Source organism: Geotrypetes seraphini, chromosome 1 (genome assembly GCF_902459505.1).
Source record: "Geotrypetes seraphini chromosome 1, aGeoSer1.1, whole genome shotgun sequence".
NCBI lineage: Eukaryota > Metazoa > Chordata > Amphibia > Gymnophiona > Dermophiidae > Geotrypetes > Geotrypetes seraphini.
This window is the reverse complement of record NC_047084.1, coordinates 418,322,847-418,344,502: the sequence shown is the minus strand read 5'-3', so window position 1 is coordinate 418,344,502 and position 21,656 is coordinate 418,322,847. Positions and strand designations below refer to the sequence as shown.

The 21,656-nt window shown below is 42.4% G+C and overlaps 1 protein-coding gene across 12 annotated transcripts in view; it reads left to right on the top strand.

The window, feature by feature from the left end:
* PTPRD (protein tyrosine phosphatase receptor type D) overlaps positions 1-21,656 on the top strand; it is a 1,247,124-nt gene that overhangs the window by 405,708 nt on the left and 819,760 nt on the right. For all 12 annotated transcript variants that reach the window (XM_033918844.1, XM_033918800.1, XM_033918751.1 and 9 more), the window contains exon 3: positions 15,702-15,847. In XM_033918844.1, the coding sequence (XP_033774735.1) occupies positions 15,702-15,847 (146 nt within the window). The remainder of the gene's footprint in view (positions 1-15,701; positions 15,848-21,656) is intronic.

The following is a 21,656-nucleotide window of genomic DNA, read 5'->3' as shown; positions in this document are numbered from 1 at the left end:
ATCTAAAAACAGGGCCTGAGTTTAAATGACATCCATTTAGGAACTTATGAAAGAATACATCTTCACCGCCCCCCCTCCCCCCCAGTTTGAGGGGGGATACTGTTACTTTAAGCAAAGCATTATTTCCTTCAGTGTTTTTCAACATCATGATACGCTTGCAAAGCGAAGAGTAATTGATAAAAAAATAAAATAAAGGTAATTAAATTTGAAGCTTTAGTTTTGTTTCTCAGTGTTTCAAATTTTTATGATGACCAATTTTATTTTATGAATATAAATTAAACTGCACAAAAACATTGCTCTTCTCCACCTTTTCAACAGGCGCCCTTCTTTGTCATTCAAATTGTGATTTTATCGGATGCTTAAACTAGCCAGTCAGAAATCCTGAAAGGCTGAGACAACATAGGTGGTAGAGTTAGTAACCCATTGCATTCCTGTTCCATTGATGGAATTCATTACATTGGAAGTTTCCCACGTCCATGTGCAACTCTGCTTAATGAAGCGTGCCAGAACGTTTTTGTTAGACAGCGTACTGCAGTTTGTCAGAGAAGGTGGCAGATGCCAGTTCTAGATCAGCAAAGGCTTAATGCGCATAAGCAAAGCTGAGACTGTAGGGATCCTTTCCCTCCAGGGAGCCAGACAGGAATTAATCTGAGTGAAAGAATCAAGAGTGTTTAAAGCTTAGATATTTCAGGTTAAACTTCTAACAGACCTTGTTCCATCTTGCTCTGCATTCCACCATGTTTAGTTCTGTATTGTTTCCTCCGTCTCATTTACAGAACTAACCAGTGTGTTGAAAACCTGTCTTTTCAGGAAAGTCTTCTTTCCACGTGAATCAAAGTTGATTAAGCTTATGTTCTTTTATCATAATTAATCCTGTGCCTCAAACCTGACAAGATATGTAAAATATGTTTTACATTTAACTTTGTGGTTAAAGATGCAATTTGAACCTATTAGTCTTCCAAAACATTCAACTCTCGTGTGTTTTTCTGGATCTCCTGATGTTTAAGCTTATTTGCTGCAGTTAGTAGCAGAATATTTAGTTCAGACCTTTCCAGCCTGCTGGTACTGTGCTCTTTGTACATCGTGCCCTACAAGTTAAGTCTTCACGCTTACCTATTTTTCACATTCTTCAATTTAAAGAATACCGTTCAAAATACATTAGTGTAGAATAACACACACCCCATTCACTTACCCCCCAATCAAAGAAGTAAAACGGAAAAAACTATACAACGGACTACTGGCCACTCAGGCAGCGAAGATAGACAACCAAGTCTCCAACCTATTGACAACAACTCCAGACTACAAGATGTTCAGAAAGGAAATAAAAACTATACTCTTCAAGAAATCCCTTAATAAAGCTTAATACCATGATAAAGCTTAACCCCCCCTATTACCATCCCCTCCCTAACCCCAGATCCTACTTTTCCCTCTCTTGGAAACCTTCTCTGATCTAACGTTGTAACCCTTCTTCCATAACTCTTTTTGTAATCCGCTTTGAACCGAAAGGTAATGGCGGAATAGAAATCTGTAATGTAATGTAATGTAGCAGTTTGTTTCACTGAACTACACAACTTAGGCCCTCTTTTACAAAGGTGCGCTAATGCGTCCAGAGGATAACATGCACGCATTAGCGTTTAACACGTGTTTAGCGTGCGCTAAAAAAGCCTAGCGCACCTTTGTAAAAGAGGGGGTTAGTCTACACTTTCGGTATGAAAGAACAGTTGTTAGAAATATTTAAACTCCCCCCAAAAGCAACAGTATTGTGACTCAGTAAGTAAAAGGACCCGAGATTAATATGGGTGGGCACTAGGTATTGGGTGGAGGAAACTAATCACTCACTGCTCTGACCCCATATTCATGGAGGCAGGCTGCTTATTGTTTTGCGTAGAGTATTCATTGCCTGTGCCTTTAAGGGGTGAGATTGGTCTCTTGAACTACAAAATTGTACAATTGTAGTTCTATCTATAAAAAGCTCCTTCTGAGCACATGTACATATCCCTGTAGATTATGGGACACTTCCTATTAGTTGCGTGCTTTCTATAATGCTAGGCTAGTAGCCCCCCTGCTCTTTCTACTGCTTATACTGTTAAGCTATTGATTGTATGCTTCCTGGTGTTAAGACCTCCTTGCTCTATTAGGGTTGCAAGAGGTGCTGAGTCAGGCTCGGCTAAGGAGAAGAAAAATAATTGGAATATCTTATCTGCTGATTTTCAGACTTGGGAAAAGGTAAATTGGGCTTCAGTAGGTTATTTAATTGTTTTTCTCTTTTAGGCCCTCTTTTATCAAACCACTTTAGGGATCTTTATCGCCAGCCATTGTGGTAAAAGCTCTGATGCTTATAGAATTCAGCGGCTGGCGATAAACATTAGCATGACTTGATAAAAGAGGGCCTTAAGTTTTTAGTTCAGTAATCTGTCAGTTTAAGCAGTAGTGTAGCCTTTAGAGCACAAGTGTATTGCAAACTGTGTGCTGCCTGCGATTCCAGGTGTGCCACGAGACGCTGGAGAGGAGGAGAGGTGCTGGTTGGCTGTCCACAGGACATGCATCTCACCACGAGAGGCACATCCTGTAGGCAGTCAGCCAGCGTCAGCGCCTCTCCTCTTCCCTGGCGCCTCTCCGTGCCTCTTCCCTTCCAGCACTACCCACTGGTGGCTCAGGGCCCCGTCTAGAGGGCCTTTGTGTATGTGTGCACGTCGACATGATGATGTCATGCATGCACGTGACATCATCATGTTGACGTCAACACACTTCAGGATGCCCTCGAGCCACGGTCACCAGTTCAGTGTGCTGTGGCTTCGAAAAGTTTGCGAGACACTGCTTTAGAGGCTCTGTTAGGGTTTTACATAAAAAGTGTTTTAGTCTAGATTTTCAGAAAGCTTTTGACAAAGTTCCTCATGAGAGGTTCCTGAGAAAATTAAAGAGTCATGGGATAGGTGGCAAAGTTCAGGAACTGGTTATTGGACAAAAAAACAGAGGGTAGGGTTAACTGGTCATTTTTCTCAATGGAGGACAGTAAACAGTGGAGTGCCACAGGGATCTATACTGGGACCGGTGTTGTTTAACTTATTTATAAATGATCTGAAAATTGGAACAATGAGTGAGGTGAAGAAAATTAACAGATAACACTAAACTGTTCAAAGTTGTTAAAACATATGCAGATTGTAAAAAATTACAGGCAGACCTTAGGAAATTGGAAGACTGAGCGTCCAAGTAGCAGATGAAATTTAATGTGGACAAATGAAAAGTGATGCACATTGGGAAGAATAACCCAAATCACAGTTACCAGATGCTGGGAGTCATTGTAGACAATGCGATGAAACCTTCTGCCTAATGTGTGGAGGCGGCCAAAAAAGCAAACAAGATGCTAGGAATTATTAAAAAAGGGATTGTTAACATGTCTAAGAATGTTATAATGCTTCTGTATCGCTCCATGGTGTGATCTCACTTGCAGTATTGCATTCAATTCTGTTCTTCTTATCTCAACAAAGATATAGCGGCGCTAGAAAAGGTGGAAATCCTCTCTCGTTTGAGGAAAGAAGACTAAAAAGACTAGGGCTCTTCAGTTTGGAAAAGAGATGGCTGAGGGGAGATATGATTGAAGTCTACAAAATCCTGAGTAGAGTAGAATGGGTACAAGTGGATTGTTTTTTTCACTCCATCTAAAATTACAAAGACTGCGGGACACTTCATGAAGATACAGGGAAATACTTTTAAAATCAATAGGAGGAAATATGTACTGCTACGAAATTCAAGGTCATGCATTTGCCTGCAAAAACCCGAAGGTACGGTACAGTTTAGGGGGGGTGAAGAACTTATGTGCACGACAGAAGAGTGGGACGGGTGTGGTTGTATGTGATGATCTTAAGCTGGCCAAACAGGTTGAAAAGGTCCACCCGAATTTCAGCCTGCCTGTCCGACATTGCCGCTTGAATGTCTCTCCGCCATCTCAAACTGAATATGACTAAAACTGAACTCCTTATCTTTCTCCCTAAACCTGCTTCCCCCCTCTCGCCATTCTCTATCTTTGTGGATAACAATATCCTCCTCCCTGACTCATCAGCTCGCAACCTTGGGGTGATCTTTAACTCCTCTCTCTCCTTCTCTGCTCAGATCCGACAGACCAAATCCTGTGACCATTTATTTTTTTCATCAAAATGGGACATCTATTAATTGTCAGTCCCGCTCCCCTATCCTGCCTTAGCCCCTCCCCCAATTTCTTCCATTTTTTATGTACACATAATATCTTATTAATTCATAATGGTAACCATAAAATTAAAAACAAACAAATACAAAGCACACTGTACGCAGAGAAAATGTTAATTATTATTTATATTTGGAGGGGTTTCAAAGATGTCAAGACAGATGACTTTAAAATATGCAATGTCACCTCAGTAACTATAGAAAAATAGACAAATATAGTGCAAAATATAGACAGCAGATATACATTCTCAAAACTGACACATTTTGATCACTAAATTGAAAATAAAATAATTTTTCCTACCTTTGGTGATTTCATGAGTCTCTGGTTGCACTTCCTTGGGCCCAGAAATCTTGCCTTACAGTAGAGTATGTTCTGCTTTGTAGATATTGCCCTCTTTCCCCCCATGTCTGTAGAGGTGTTTAATGATTCACTTTCCTGAGGGCTTTTACTTACCTTGGGACTTTGATCACCCAGCCCCAACATTTCTAGTTTAAAGCCCTTTTTTGTAGATTTTTATGGGTCTTTTATTTTCATGTTGAATTATGAGTGAGACATGTGTGAAGGGTATATTCCTTTTTTTCATAGTAAGAGGTCTTCACTAGTCTGGACATTAGTTCAGTGTTTCAGAAATATTTTGTGACATGTCAACACTTGCAGCTAATTGTGCATTTAGTTCACATTGGTTTGAGACAACCTAGAGGGAATGTTCACGATAAGAACATATCCTATGTTGTTGGCAAATGGAAATTAGTAGAAAAAAATACGCAATTTGTGTTTTGATTCATTCGCTGTCAAATGTGGGCTCTTCAGAGAGCAAACTCTTAAAAGTATTGCACTACTTACAGAGACTAGACATTCTTTTCCAATAGTATGCCTTTGTGCAAATCACACGTGTACACTCATTACAACATTGCTCTTGTGGGGAGAGGAAGGGGGGAACAACTGATCAAAACAAACATTCCTGGAAATGACAATTTTCTGGCTGCAGCCTCCTAGTTTGGATGACAGACTAAAGGGAGCAACTCTGGTGCATAAAGCTAAAAATCCAGATGGATTCTTCCATAATGGTGCATATTGATATTTGTCTGGTTTATCAAACATTTTCTCCTATTCTGTGTCTGGAAAAAAATCTTTGATACATCCCTCTTCTGTTAAACACTTGTCAGAGCAAGAGGGGTTTTTCTCCATATTTTTTTTCTGAACAGATGTTATTTCAAATGAAAATTTATTTGTAAGCACTGATTATTTAAGCAGTTATATCTAAAGCATCAGAGGGGGAATGTAGAAGTGGCAGTATATTTTTATTTTCAGTTTTGGCTAATTGCCTTTGATTATTCCCCTGCCAGGCCTGGTTTAAACATTGCCTAGAGCAAGCCAGATTGCTTAGGGCTTCAGCAAAAACTACAGTGGTGACAGCAAAAGAGTCCGTCCTGAGAACCAACTTAACTCAAAAAATAAAAACCATCAGTTGGAGAATGACATGTGGACAAATTTGTCCCTATCCCTGTCCCTGCCCATCCCTGCAAGTTCTGTCCTCATTTGCACAAGCCTCGAATCATAACTATTCAAAGCTTGTGCAGATGAGAACAGAGCTTGCAGGGATGGGGTGGGGATTGGACGGGGATGCAGAGAGATCCCACAGGGATAATTTACTATCAGTGCTTTCAGAAGACCCTTTTGAAAATGACCCTTCTTTTGTCTACTTCTCTGCCAGGATCTGGGTAAATAACTTCCTGCATTTTCCCCAGTGCTTAGCTGGTGGTGTATATAGCAGGACATGAGTCGTGAGGCTGGAGTCAAGCAGAACTGTTCTTCTCTGTAATCCAGCTCCTCTCCTCCAGTGGAGAGGAGTGAGTGTATAGCTGAATAAAAAGTCCCATTTCCTCTGTACCTTTCTTCTTGAAATTTGAGGGCCCTTATTCTGCTTTAGATGAGGGTCTGTCTGTATTCTGCTAAGAAGTAGTTAACAGGAGCAGGCATGAGTGTCCCCTTCCTCCCCTCCAGTGTAGGACCCTCCCCCCCCCCCAACACACACACATGGGATGATTGCAGCCCCACACATACACATTTTAAATGAAGCAGTGTCCTAGTGGTTAGGGCTGCAGCCTCAGAACCCTGAGGTTGCAGGTTCAAGCCCAGCGCTACTTCTTGTGACCTAGGCAAGCCATTAAACATTGCATTGCCCCAGGTACATTAGTCAGATTGCAAGCCCCCCAGGACAGATAGGGAGAAATACTTGAGTACCTGGGCTATAAGTGGTATATAAATACTTAAAATAAATAAATAAAATAAAAATAGCTTTATTTGGTGATCTAACAAGGGAATCTATTCCTGCTGCTTGAGCCTCTTTATTTGCTAGGCCAGGAAGTCTGCTTGCCAAACAGTATCCAAAGATTGTCACCACAACAAGCTCTGCCCAGGTGACCTCTTTAGTTCTGACTTAAGTAGGCCTGCATTTGCCAAAAGGCAAAATGTCCCCAAAGATCACCTTGAATTTCAAAGCCTAACGGGAATGCTCATGCACCAAGAACAATTTGAGCTCATTGACAATAATAACCACCCAGCAAAGCAGGGTGGGCCCTAGACACCCAAGTACACTTTTTTCATGAGCAAAGGACTGAGTTGATGTGAGCAAAAAATTTCCTTTATATTACACCAGAAAAGGAGAAAGCAATGCATGTCCACTTATGCTGTGCAAAATATAAAGATAGCAGATGAAAATTGCTAAAAACTGACATATTCCAACCACTACGTTATAAATCAATAAATGCAAATAAGAGAAAAAAATGGAAAATACTAACTATTTTATTGGACTAAATATATTTTTCATTGAGCTTTCAGAAGACAAAACCGCCTTACTCAGTTTAGGACAGTATACTGCTATTATGGTATCTTGTCCTGACCTGAGGTTTTGGTCTCTAAAATTAGACACAAAGGTATTAAAATCAATCCTGTAAGATAGTACCTTATTTCCATTTTCTGTTTTTACTTATTAACATTTATTTACATGGCTACCACACTATTTTAACTTAAACTAAAAATAAAATTATTATTTTCTACCTTTGTTGTCTGGCTATTTACTTTTTTCAGTTGTGTTGGTGGATTTTGCTTTCCTCATCTTGCCAAGATTTCCTACTTATTTGTCAGTTTTTTCTCTTCCTTTTAGCTTTCTTCAATTTTCTACTTCTGTCCAGATTTAATTTTTTCTTACTATCCAATCCTAAATTTCCCTTTTTATTGTGTCTACCTATAGCTTGCAACTTCTTTCACTCACCCTGGCTCTCCTATTTTATATTCTCTTATTCTCTAACTCTGTCCTCTTCCCCCCATCCAGTGTATGCCCTCTCTCCCTCTCTTTTATTCAGGGTTTGCCTTCTCTATGCTTCCATCCAGTGCCTGCCTCCCCTCTATTTCCTGCTTCCATCTAGCATGTGCTCTCTTTCCTCCCTATTTCCATTAAGCATTTGCCCCTCTCTCTTCCCCACATCTATCCATCATCTGTCCCTCTCTCTCCTCCCATCATCTGCCCTTCTCTCTCCTCCCCACTTCCATCTATCATCTGTCTCTCTCTCTCCTCCCTACTTCAATCCAGCATGTGCCCTTTTACCCTCACCACTTCCTTCCAGCACATGCCCCGCTACACTCCCCATTTTTATCCAATGTGCCCCCTATCCTCCCCACTTACTTCCAACATGTGATCCCTCTTCCTCATCCTTTGAACCCTGACTTCCGTTCCATTATCACTATAAACAATTCCGGCACTGCTTCATTCCTACCCCATTCAGGTCCAACAGTACCTCTTCATCAACCCTTCCCCTGCTGGCATGCAAACATGCATGGCAGGTCGCTGGCACAATCAGCACCAAATACAGGCTGTTTCTGGGTCGATCCTACCAGGGCTTTTCCTGTGCCCCACCCCGCCCATGATGCACTTCCTGTGAGCTGGGGCAGCCCAGAAAGATCCTGTATTTGGTGTTGCTTGTGCCGGCGACCTGCCATGCACGTTTAAATACCAGTGGGAAAATGGATGATTAAGAGGTGCTGGACCTGCAAGGGGAGAAAATGAAGAGGTGCGTGACTTCGGGGGGTGGGGATAAAGAGCTTGTGAGAAAGTGTGTCTGGTAGCTAGGCTGCACGGTGACCCAGACCAGCTGTGCGGCCTTGGCCCTGCCCCCATCCCTCCCCTCTCCTGTGCCCCCTCCCACTAGAGTGTAACTCCAAGCCCAGCTCCATATGTCCAAGTACCACCTCCTCCTTCCTTCCTTCATTATTCAGTGCAACTAAACTTGCAGTCATCAAAAGGCCGTGGGCATCAGTTCTGACACACTGCCCGTGGCTGACCCAGAAGCCTTCCCTCTGATGAAAACCCCTAGCATCAGAGGAAAGGCTTCTGGATCAGCCATGAGCAGCGTGTAGGAACTGCTGCCCACGGCCTTTTGAAGACTGAGTTTGGCTGCACTGAAAAATTAAGAAGGCAGTACTTGAACGTCTAGAGCTGGGCCTAGAGGCAGGTACACTGATGTCATCGGAGCAAGCAGCACACCGAGCCCCCCCCCTCCAAACTCTTCGGACCTGAGGAACATGCCTACTTGGCCTACCCTTTAATGCAGTCCTGACACTCAGGCAGTGGTCTAGCACAGTGTTTCTCAACTCGGTCTTGGAGTACCCCTTGCCAGTCAGGTTTTTAGGATAACCACAATTAATACAGTTACAGTATTTTAGGGAATAGAGTACAATAGGCTTGCCACAACACTGAAATATGATTCAAAATTTTCTTCCAGAAATATTGTATTACAGTACAAGAGTAAAATATGAGATCCAAAGTAGCCTCAGGTTGTTTACATGTCAGGCAATTAGAATCTTGCATTAACAAAATTTGTTTTGCACGTTTGGGAGAAACATGTAATCTCATGACCATTTTAAAGCTATGTTCCTAAAGAGGGATTGACAACTTTATTTTAGACATAGGGCTCCTTTTATCAAGCCACGCTAGCGGGGTTAACGCGCGTGACTTTTCATCACGCGTTAACCCCCGCGCTGGCCAAAAACTACTGCCTGCTCAAGAGGAGGCGGTAGCGGCTAACGCATCCCGCAGTTTAGCGCACGCTATTATGCGCGTTAAACCACTAGCGCAGCTTGATAAAAGGAGCCCAAAGCCGCATTAGGCCTTTAACGTACGGAATAGCGCGTGCTACATTGCTGCGCGTGCTAGACCTTAACGCCAGCATTGAGCTGTCATTAGTTCTAAAAGCGTAGCTCGCAGTAATTTCCTGCTTGCGCTAAAAACGCTAGCGTACCATAGTAAAAGGAGCCCATAGTTTTTAAGGGAGTTTTTATATTGTTATGGGACCATTAACGTGGGAATAATTGTAGACTGGTATGGAAGCACAATGGGATGCGTTGCTATACATCTAAAGGAGTGCAAAAAGCTCCACTTAAAGGTAGCTTAGAGTCTGCTCAAATGGAAGAAAAAGCCTCAGGTTTTATTGGCAGAGCTCAAGCTCAAACCACCACCTCCACATCATTGGTTAAAAAACTTCCAGAGTGACAACTCGCTGTTGAGGTTTAAAATAATTGAGGATTAAGATATTTTGCAACTAAAACCACTGTGAGTGTTTAAAGCAGTCTGTTAAAATGCCAACGTTTCACAGCACTAAGCCGTTTCTTCAGGGCTAATACGACCTTGCTTGAATCTTCACAGAGCTGTAAAAATAATTAAATGATTCTGTGTCACTTTCTAACCTATTGTTTTTACTAGAAAGGTTTACTTACTGACAGGGTTGTGCTCACGATCTCACCAGTGTCCTGCATGCTAACTCAGCGTCTCAGTTTTCAAAGGAAGAACAGCCAACCACATCCCTCCATGTCAGCAGCAGAGGAAGTACTGGCCTCTCCTCATTGGATGACAGGCTCAATCAGTCTGCAGAGGGCATGTTAATCCTACTAGCAGTGAAACACAAAAAAAAATATTATGTTTTTCTTCTATTTATTTTTCCTTGGTTTATTATTATATATAAATAAATGAGAGAGGAGAAGACAATGGACTAATAAAAATAAAACAAATCCAGACTTGTATTTAATCCTTTTGGACTAACAGTGTCTAGTTCAAAAATCCAGCATTGCTGTCTCTGCTGGAGGTATAACACTCTATTTCCTCCATGTAGTACCTGTCGTATGTGCAGGGCAGGATTAATTCTTCATGGGCCCCTAGGCACACAAGTACACTGGGCCCCCCCTGTCCCTGCACCACCCCGCCCCTACTCTGCCCATGTTCCACCCCTATTTATCTGTTTTCTTCTTTACTTCTTTATTTCAAGTTTCAAGTTTATTAGGTTGCTTGTTGAATCGCTTAATCAAACTTCTAAGCGATGTACAATAAAATATAAATGAAGGGAAACAAAAACATTACATACAATTTCTCAATTATGACGTAAATAAAGGGTAAAAAGGGAAAGAACTCCATTTTTTATAGTAAAGAAAGAACATAAAGGGAAAACACATAAGGAAGTTAAAATTGGCTGAAAAATAATTTACTAAAATAACACTGTATAAAAAATTTTACTTAATTTGCAAATGCATCCTTGAACAAAAAGGTTTTTAATTCGCATTTAAATTTCCCGAACACTTTCTCCTCCCGTAAAAACATAGGAAGCGCATTCCAGATCTGGGGGGCTGTACATGAAAAGATATATTGTCTTCTTGTGCCTATTACTTTCAAAGTAGGAATTGATAAAAGATTCCGTTCACTAGATCTTAAAGTTCTTTTAACAGAATATGGGATAAGTAGTCTGAATAAAAATGCTGGAGTTTTATTTTCTAATGTTTTAAAGATAATAGTACATAATTTGTGTGTAATTCTGTGTATGACAGGAAGCCAATGAGCCTTTTTAAGGAGTGGTGTCACATGGTCGAATTTTTTAGATTTTGTTATTAATTTAATGGAAGCATTTTGAATAATTTGTAAACGTTTAATTTCTTGTAACGTAATTCCTGTAAATAATGAGTTGCAATAATCGATTTTAGACATCACCAGAGAGTGAATAAGAATATTAAGTGCTCTAGGACAGAGGAATTTAGATATGGATCGAATTTTCCGCAATCTATAGAAGGTGGTTTTAACAATACTACTAATATGATCATGATAATTTAGTTTGTTATCAAAAATTACTCCTAGAATTTTAGTATTTTTAACTAATTGAAGAGGAATATTTTGAATCATAATAGGAGTAACTAAAGAAAAGTTTTCCTTCCAAGGAAACAGCATGATGTTAGTTTTTTTAATATTGAGAGCCAACCTGTTTTTGTCCAGCCAATGATGAATTTGTTCCAGTTTCTCATTAATTGTCAGAATTTCATTTATATTGTTATTATTGAGGGGGTACAATAATTGGATATCATCAGCATAGGCAAAAACATGAAATCCTATAGATTGACATAATGTCAACAGAGGTGCCAAAAATATATTAAAAAGTAAAGGTGAAAGGATTGATCCTTGAGGAACCCCATATGATATTTGTGAAATTGAAGAAGAAGAATCATTAAAGATTACTGTAGATGTGCGATTACTGAAGTAAGATGTAAACCAAGCTAGAACATCATCTGTAACCCCAATAGATTGAAGTCTAGCAAGGAGTAAACCGTGATCAATCGTATCAAACGCTGCTGAGAGATCCAGAGAAGTTAAAAGCACCGATTGATGATGATCCAAGAAATATTGAATTGAAGTTGTCATACCAATTAGTGAATGTTCTGTACTATGGTGTTGTCTAAAACCGGTTTGATTAGGATGTAACACGTTTGTTTGCTCTACAAACTCTGAAATTTGTTTAAAGACGATTTTTTCTGTTAACTTTGCTAAAAATGGAATGTTGGATATTGGTCTAAAATTAGACAAATCATCATGATTAGCATTTTTATCTTTAAGAATAGGTCGAATAAAGGATTTTTTCCAATCTAGTGGAACTGTTTGTTGTTTTAGACTTTCTGTTACTAATACATGAATCCAAGGTCCAAAGATGTCAAAGTATTTTTTAAGAAGAAATGGTGGTATTGGATCTGCTTTTGAGCTTCTGATATTCAGAGTTTGAAGAGTAATTTCCACTTGTATTTCCTTTTTTTAATTCAAAATAAACAAAGATTAGTATACCAGTGCACAATTTTTCTTCTATGCAACCCCCAAACATCTCTGAACAAATCCCCTTCTTTCCCTTCCCACCTACTTACACATGAATTTAACTCTGAACCCTTTCCATGCATATATGAAAGTGTTCAAATATCTGTAAAGCAGTAATACTATCCGAAACATAAGTCTATATTAATAACCGAGTTTACAACGCCTCTCAACTGCCTCACTCTACATCAGTGGTCTCAAACTCAAACCCTTTGCGGGGCCACATTTTGGATTTGTAGGTACTTGGAGGGCCGCAGAAAAAATAGTTAATGTCTTATTAAATAAATGACAATTTTGCATGAGGTAAAATTCTTTATAGTTTATAAAACTTTCCTTTAACAGTTAAAAGGAAAGATATATAAACTATAAAGAGTTTTACCTCATGCAAAATTGTCATTTCTTTAATAAGACATTAACTATTTTTTCTGCAGCCCTCCAAGTACTCTATATTTTCTGCAGCACTCACATTTAAAGTTTAATATATTTTCTTTCTCAAAACTGGCACATTTCAATCACTAAATTGAAAATAAAATCATTTTCCTATCTTTGTTTGGTAATTTCATCAGTCTCTGGTTGCACTTTATTCTTCTGACTGTGCATCCAATACTTCTTCCCTTCTTTCAGCCTCCTGTATGCTTCCTCTCCTCCAGACCTCATTCCCTCCCCCAACTTTTTCTTTCTTTCTCTGTCTGTCTTTCTCTGATTCCGTGCCCCATTTTTTGCTTTGTTTCTGGTTCCCTGTCCCCCTCCTTCTTTCTTCCTTCCTCCGTGCCCCATTTTTTGCTTTTTTTTTCTGGCTCCCTGTCCCCACCCCACCTTCTTTCTTTCTTTCTTCCTTCCTTCCTGCCCTCCCTCTTGCCACCACCGCCACGGAATAGGCTGCTGCCACTATCGGGAACAGGCTGAGATCTCCCTGCTTCTCTTCTGCACGGGGCCGACCAACTCTCACCGCCCGACGTCCATTCTAACGTTGGAAAGGACGTTCCGGGCTAGCCAGAACGCCTCTCGACGTCAGAATTGACGTCGGGCCGCGAGAGTTGGTCGGCCCCGCAGGGAAGAGAAGCAGGGAGATCAAAGAACACGGTGCCGGCCTGATCCCCAATGGCAGCAGTGAGAAGGGAAGGTAAGCAGGTTGGGCACCACTGCTCTAGACGAGATGCGAGTCGCACTCTAGGGAGAACAGTGGACCGCCCCCCCCCCCCCCTTGGTATGCCACTGGAGCAGCAGCATGTCTGGCTGGCTCGTTCGTTCAAAGCCGCGGGTGGTGGCTTCTTGCGAGATCCGTGCCTGCGTCTGAAGCCTTTCTGATGTTGTGACATCAGAGAGGCTTCCGATGCAGGAGTGGATAGCGCAAGGAGCCACCAACCCGTGGCTTTGAACGAACGAGCCGGCTGCTGCTCCAAAAGGAAGAGAATGATGCCTCCAGACCGCGGGCCGCAAATAAAACCTGGAGAGCCACATGTGGCCCGCGGCCCACGTGTTTGAGACCGCTGCTCTACATCAACCAACTGTAACCCATATGTATGTATAAAAACCAAATCTGTAACTCCTCTAGTACGTTCCACTCCATGTATGTTAATTTGCAACGAAACAACAAGGCAAGCAGTCCACCAAAGAATCCAACGTGAAACAAAAGAAGATTGGCAGAAAATAAGGAGATTCAAATCAAACAAGGCTAGTCAACGCTAAAAAAGACCATTTGTTTCATAAAAACAGAACACAGAAAACACCTTCGCCTAGTATGGAATAAGTAATTACAAACTAACCTCTCCCCCCTTTTACAGGACTGTAGTATGGTTTTTAGCCACAACCAGCGCTAAAAAAATGCTCTTCGGTTTTGTAAAAGGGGGGATAAAATAGAAATACGTAAACAAAGGTTAAATAAAATCACCAAGATGCTGGACTCTGCATACAATGCAACACCACAGAAACAGCAATGCATGTCCCCTAAAGCAAAAAAATAAATAATTAGAAAATTTTGTTCTACCTTTCTCTTGTCTGGTTTCAGCTCTCCTCATCTTCTTGTCACTCTCTTCCTTTCATCTTCTGTCCTGTGCCACTTCCAGAAACTGTATGCCTCCCCCTTCCATCTTTCCCTTCACTCCCATTGGTCTGAAATCCATCTTCTTCCATTCCCTCCTCAAATGGTCTGGCATCTCTATCCTCTCCTATTCTTCCCTTCCCTCTCCCACACCCACACCCCCATGGTCTGGAATTTCACTCTCTTCTCTCCCTTCCCCCCACTTCCATCAGCATCAGCCCCCTTTCTTTCCCTCCAACCCAATTCCATCCAGTATCATTTCCCTTATATCTCTCCCCTTCCCCTGCACACCAATTCCATCAGCATCTCTCCTTCCACCACCCTTCCATACCACCCTGCCCCCTTTCTCTCCCTCCACCACCCTTCTAGGTCAGAGGGGGCCCGCTGAAGAAACAGAAGACTCAGTGTTTTTTTTCTTTGGCAACACGGACCCCCCAGGAAAGATCGGCAGTGCTGCCCCCCCCCCCTGGGGGATTGATGACAACGCCCTCCCCTGGCATCGCCATCAGCCAACCTGAATAAGTGACGTCAGAGGGGTTGGACCGGCAGATGCAAAGAGTTGCTGCAAGGTCCTGCGATGACTGCGACTGCCGGTCCAACCCCTCGACGTCACTTACCTCTTCCCTGAGCAGAGCCGGCAGACGCAGTCATGAAGTAGAATGATACCAATCATTTATATGTGAGTTGACATGCCATGGCCATCAATTAAATATTTAATACACCTAAACATCATTTCTTCTGAGGTATTGCTACCTTCTACCTTCTAGTATGATAGTCTAGGTTTTTTGTCATTCCACCAATACCTATTCACTATATGTACTGTATATGTGTTGTGAAGGAGATAGGGCCAACATTTGGAACAGATAGAGCCAATAAGGCAACAGCAACACATTCTATATAGAGAGATTCTGCCTACAAGTGATAAAGGGTATGTTTGCCATATCCTAAATTTTTGTTCCATTGATTGTAGTCTAAACTAAAGGAGATATTCAAGTGATAAAGTTTAGATAAATCACTGGGTATCCAGACACATAGATATGAGTGTTTATATTTTTTTGAAATAAAGGTGTTACATGTTATCATGTGTCTTAATATTTGCTTTTGCATTTGGATATGCTGTAGTTGTTCATACCTACCAAAGCTCTCCTTGGTAGTGACTCTGGTTGGGGGGTAAATTTTATTACTATGTAGTTCAAGCATTTTCTTTTTGTAATAAATAGGATATCAGGTTTTTTCATCTTACTAATTTGATTATTTGTGTCCTTTTCTGTGTGTCTTTTTTCTTATAGCTCCGCCAAGGTTTACAAGAACACCCGTTGATCAGATAGGGGTCTCAGGAGGAGTGGCATCATTTATCTGCCAAGCTACGGGTGATCCAAGACCTAAAATTGTCTGGAATAAAAAGGGAAAGAAAGTCAGCAATCAGAGATTTGAGGTATTAGGTCCATTGTTCTGTTCCTCTGAAAACTATACAAATACTGTGTGCTTATGTGTAGTTTTTGTGAAAAGTGGCAATGCATGACAATCTAGTTGTAAAATACTCAAAATAATTTTTATGCTGGAGTTATTTAACTCCTCGTCCTTGTGTTACAAACTATCACTACTTCTGACGGGGACTTTAATTTTTTTAAAATCTTGAATAAATACAGGCAGTCCCCGATTTAAAAGAACGCCCAACTTACGCTGGACTTGTACTTATGACCCAGGGTCCTACTTCTCCCTTCATGTGCCAACACGACCCTCTTCCTCCCTTCCTGTTCTAATGTACTTCTCTTCCTCTCATCCGTGTCCCAACGCACCCCTTCTCCTCCTCCTCAATTGCCTCCCTCCTACAGGTGTTAGCATCTCTGGCCGGCTCCCACCTCCCTGCCATACTTCTCTTCTCAAAGCCATGGCCGCAGGACCTGCATACAATCCGCAGCTGATCCGGAAGAGAAATATTGGATATGGTGGTGGGAGAGTTCAGAAAAGAGTGCAAGAAAAATCGAATAAAGAACCCAGCATGGATAACGGCTGCTGTAAAAAAGGCGATCAGTGACAAGAAAGCATCGTTCAAAAAATGGAAACAGGATCAAACGCAGGCCAGCCAAAAGGACCACAAGGAAAAACAGAAGGAGTGCCACCGAGTGGTTAGGAGAGCAAAGAGGGAATATGAAGAGAGACTAGCGAGAGAGGCAAAAAATTTCAAATCATTCTTCAGGTACGTAAAGGGAAAGCAACCAGCGAGGGAGGAAGTGGGGCCCTTGGATGACGGGGATAGAAAGGGAGTAGTGAGGGAGGAAAAAGAAATAGCTGACAAGTTAAACGACTTCTTTACATCAGTCTTCACGAGGGAGGACACATCCAACATTCCGGAACCAGAGGAAATAGAAAATGGAGATCAAGATAGCAAGCTGATCCAACTAGAGGTGAGCCAGGAGGATGTCCTCAGGCAGATAGACAAGCTAAAGAGCGACAAGTCGCCAGGTCCAGACAGCATCCACCCAAGGGTGCTCAAGGAATTAAGGAATGAAATAGCAGAGACACTTCAGCAAATATGCAACCTATCCCTAAAAACTGGAGAGATCCCGGAGGACTGGAAAATAGCTAATGTCACGCCCATCTTCAAGAAGGGTTCAAGGGGCGACCCGGGAAACTACAGGCCGGTGAGCCTCACATCGGTCCCGGGAAAGATGATGGAGGCACTGATTAAGGACGGCATCTGTGATCATATCGAAAAAAATGGACAGCTAAGGTCGAGCCAGCATGGGTTCTGCAAGGGTAGGTCGTGCCTCACAAATTTGTTATACTTCTTTGAGAGGGTAAATAGCCAGGTGGACAAAGGTGAACCCATAGACATAATTTACCTAGACTTTCAGAAAGCCTTCGATAAGGTACCACATGAGCGATTGCTCAGGAAACTATGGAATCATGGGGTGCGAGGGGAGGTCCACCAATGGATTAAAAACTGGCTGTCGGAGAGGAAGCAGAGGGTTGGTGTAAAGGGCCACTACTCGGACTGGCAAGGGGTCACGAGCGGGGTTCCTCAAGGGTCGGTGCTGGGACCGCTCCTGTTTAACATATTCATCGACGACCTGGAGGCGGGAACAAAATGTGAGGTCATCAAATTCACTGATGATACCAAACTATTCAGCAGGGTTGAAACCACGGTAGATTGCGAGGATCTCCAAAGGGATCTTACGACACTGGAAGAATGGGCAAAAAAGTGGCAAATGAGCTTCAACGTGGGGAAATGCAAGGTCATGCATGTAGGGAGAAGGAACCCGATGTTCACTTACAAAATGGGGGGAACAATGCTAGGGGTCAGTAAGCTGGAAAGAGACCTGGGAGTGATGGTAGACACGACATTGAAGGCGTCAGCACAGTGCGCCACAGCCTCGAGGAAAGCAAACCAAATGCTAGGTATCATTAAGAAGGGTATCTCGACCAGAACGAAGGAAGTCATCCTGCCACTGTACCGGGCTATGGTGCGCCCCCATCTGGAATACTGTGTACAGTACTGGTCACCGTACCTCAAAAAGGACATGGCAATGCTTGAGGGAGTCCATAGAAGAGCAACTAAACTGATTAAGGGTATGGAAAACCTTACATACACTGACAGACTGAAAAAGCTGGGGCTGTTCTCCCTGGAGAAGCGGAGACTCAGAGGAGACATGATAGAGACCTTCAAGATCCTGAGGGGCATCGAAAAGGTTGACAAGGACAGATTTTTCAATTTGAAAGAAACCACAAGAACAAGGGGCCACTCGATGAAATTGAAGGGGGACAAGTTTAGAACAAACGCAAGGAAATTTTTTTTCACACAGAGGGTGGTGGACACATGGAACACCCTTCCGGAAGCCGTGATAGGAAATAGCACAGTACAGGGTTTCAAGGAAGACCTGGATAGGTTCCTGGAGGACAAAGGGATTGAGGGGTACAGATAAGAGCAGTGGAAGGTTTAGAGATAAGTGTAGAGGTAGGTATAAAATTAGTCAGGGACTGCTGCTCAGGCAATATGCCTGATGGGCCGCCGCGTGAGCGGACCGCTGGGCGGGATGGACCTCTGGTCTGCCCTGGCGGAGGCGACTACTTATGTTCTTATGTTCTTATGAGAGGCATGAGGAAGAGAGATGAGAGGGAGAAGTGTTGTATGTGGTGGTGGTGGTGGAGAGGGAACAGTGGAACAGATGAAGAATGAAAGCAAGTGTAAACCTCCTATCTTTTCTTTCTATTTAAACCAGGGGACCCAAAGTCCCTCCTTGAGGGCCGAATCCAGTCAGGTTTTCAGGATTTCCCCAATGAATATGCATGAGATCTATGTGCATGCACTGCTTTCAATGCATATTCATTGGGGAAATCCTGAAAACCTGACTGGATTCGGCCCTCAAGGAGGGACTTTGGGGACCTCTGATTTAAACTATAGTACTTTATTTTGAGGGCTAGTTCTTAAATGTTTAGTGTTTTTATATACTGTGTACTGTACAGGATCCGAGTTACATACAAATTCAACTTAAGAACGGTTTAAAAAAATGGAACCTGTTCTTAACCCGGGGACTGCCTGTATTAAAATGTTTAATAATTATATACTCAATGAAAATATATATAACCCACTATGGGAACATCATGAGACTTTCCATCATTATACTTCAATATTCACTGCCTAAACTCATTAATAAAAATATTAATTACAGTCTATTTGTAATATAATGCATAAACTTATCTGTGTTTTGAAAATCTGACTCGTTCAGTTGATAAAAGTTGTATTTGAGGTTTCAGAAAGCATCCAGTGATTGATTATAATCCATTGCAAAAATTTCTGAGTGCTTGTGTAAAACAAATCTAGTAGTTTACACCAGTGTTCTTCAACCTTTTTACACCGGTGGACCGGCAGAAAAAAAAGAATTATTTTGTGGACCGGCAAACTACTAGGACTAAAATTTTAAAACCCCGTTTCCGCCCCATCTCCTAGAGTCGGTCCCCACAAATCATCTGATCCCATCCACACAAGCCTCAGTTATGATTTTATATTGAATGTATTTTATTAAAGTATAAAAAGAAACAATATTCTGTACAATTGTCATTTTATAAATACAAATAATTCAGAGCAGGATCAACAAAACCCTTGACTCCCCTCCCCTTCACATATATCCCCTCTACTATCAAGAAAACTGAATAAGCCAAATTATTACAAAATGCTACACAGAAATATCATGCTAACAGAATACTGCAGTCACACAAGACAGGAATAGTTTTAGGGGAGTGCAACTAGGGCAACTGCCCCCTGGTCAGAGAGCACCCTAAGCCAGCAGGAAGCTAAAGAAGCACTGCCTGGGCTTTGCAGTCCCCAGTTATGTCTAACACCAGCTCTAGCAGGATATATATTTCAAATCTGATATATTCTAATCACAAAATAGAAATAAAATTATTTTTTTCTACCTTTTGTTGTCTCTGGTTTCTGCTTTCAATCTTCTTTTCACTCTCTTCCTTCCAGCATCTGCCCTCTCTGTCTCTTCAATCCAGCATCTGCCCCTTCCATCCACTGTCTGTCCTCTCCCCCTTCCATATGGTATCTGTCTTCTTTCTATGCCCCTCTCCCCTTTCCATCCAGCTTGTGCCTCTCTCCTTTTTACATGATTCATTCCAGCTTCACTGCTCTCTTCATTTTTATCTCTCCTACACTAGATCTATCATCGTTGTCCCTCTCTGCTTATTTTTCTGCTGACCCCTTCCTATCATCAATCTCTCTACTTTCTCATGCCTGTGTCTCCCCTTCTCCTCCTCTAATCTCTCTGCCAGCTGTTTCCTTCTTTTTTTCATTCTCCCCTCTCTCCTCCTCCTGTCCAGCAGTAATTCTCTTCCCTCCCCTCCCAGCAGCATCTCTCCTTCTCCCTCTCCAGTAGCAGCTGTCCCTTTTTTCCTTGCCCAGCAGCTTCCCAGATTCCTTGCCCTCCTCCCCTCCCAGCAGCATCTCTCCTTCTCCCTCTCCCTCTCTAGTAGCAGCTGTCCCTTTTTTTCCTTGCCCAGCAGCTTCCCAGATTCCTTTCCCTCCTCCCCTCCCAGAAGCATCTCTCCTTCTCACTCTCCAGTAGCAGATGTCCCTTTTTTTTCCCTGCCCAGCAGCTTCCCAGATTCCTTTCCCTCCTCCCCTCCCAGAAGCATCTCTCCTTCTCCCTCTCAAGTAGCAGCTGTCCCTTTTATCCCCTGCCCGGCAGCTTCCCAGACTCTGATAGTGGTTTTCTCCCCTCCCAGCAGTTCTTCTTACTTCCCAGCGCAGCGATTCACGAAGGCAGCCTTGGGTCCTTTGTTGGGTCGCGCCGCCTCTGAGGAAAGAGGAAGTTGCATCATCAGAGGCAGCCGCAACTCAGCAAAAGCCCCGAGGCTGCCTTCGTTAATCGCTGCGCTGGGAAGTAAAGGAGAGCTGCAGAGAGGGGAGAAAGCCACTGTCGGAGGCTCCCCAAGATCTCTCCGGCCCAGCGCACGCTTCACATGTTGATCTTGCCGGCCCTGCGCGGACCGGCAGGAAGTTGAAGTAAGTCAATCTTGCCAGCCCTGTGCGGACCGGCAAAAATTTCCTGCGGACCGGCGGTTGAAGAACTGTGGTTTACACCACTGCTGGTGTTTCTTCAATGTAGCAAATTGCCACAAAGACTTATTCGTATTGGTAATATCATCCAGATCTGCTCACAAACTTGCTCTCAACCTAGGGCCATGTTTTGCTAAGGAGTCTTCAGAAGGCAAGACTTCACATTCATATGACTCTGAATTCAAATACAATATATCAAATCAACTGAATGATTATACTAAATCTAAAAAAAAATCTTGACACGCTGTGTTTAACTTTCCCTTGCTTTTGCAGCACTAGCTGTGAGAATGACAATTTGGTTTTCTTGCCTTTCTCTTTAGCACATTGTGGGTACGATTGGATGATGACTCTATTCTTTGATGTCTAGAATAGCCTAGTGGCTAGAGCTGCTATCTCAGCACCCTGAGGTTATGAGTTTGATCCATAGCCCGCTCCTTGTGACTCTGGGCAAATCACTTAACTCTCCATTGCCCCCGGTACCACAGTTAGATTGTGAGCCTGGGTGCAAGGCAGGGCCAATTGAATATACCCCCTCCCCCCCCTCCGGTTTATATTTGAGTGAACCTGTTTCCCCCTTTTTGGTGATGGTAATTACCTTGGTTTATAATCAGATTGGTTTATATTTGAGTATATACAGTATGTGCATGGGATGTTACCAGTGGTGTGCCTCAAGGTTCTG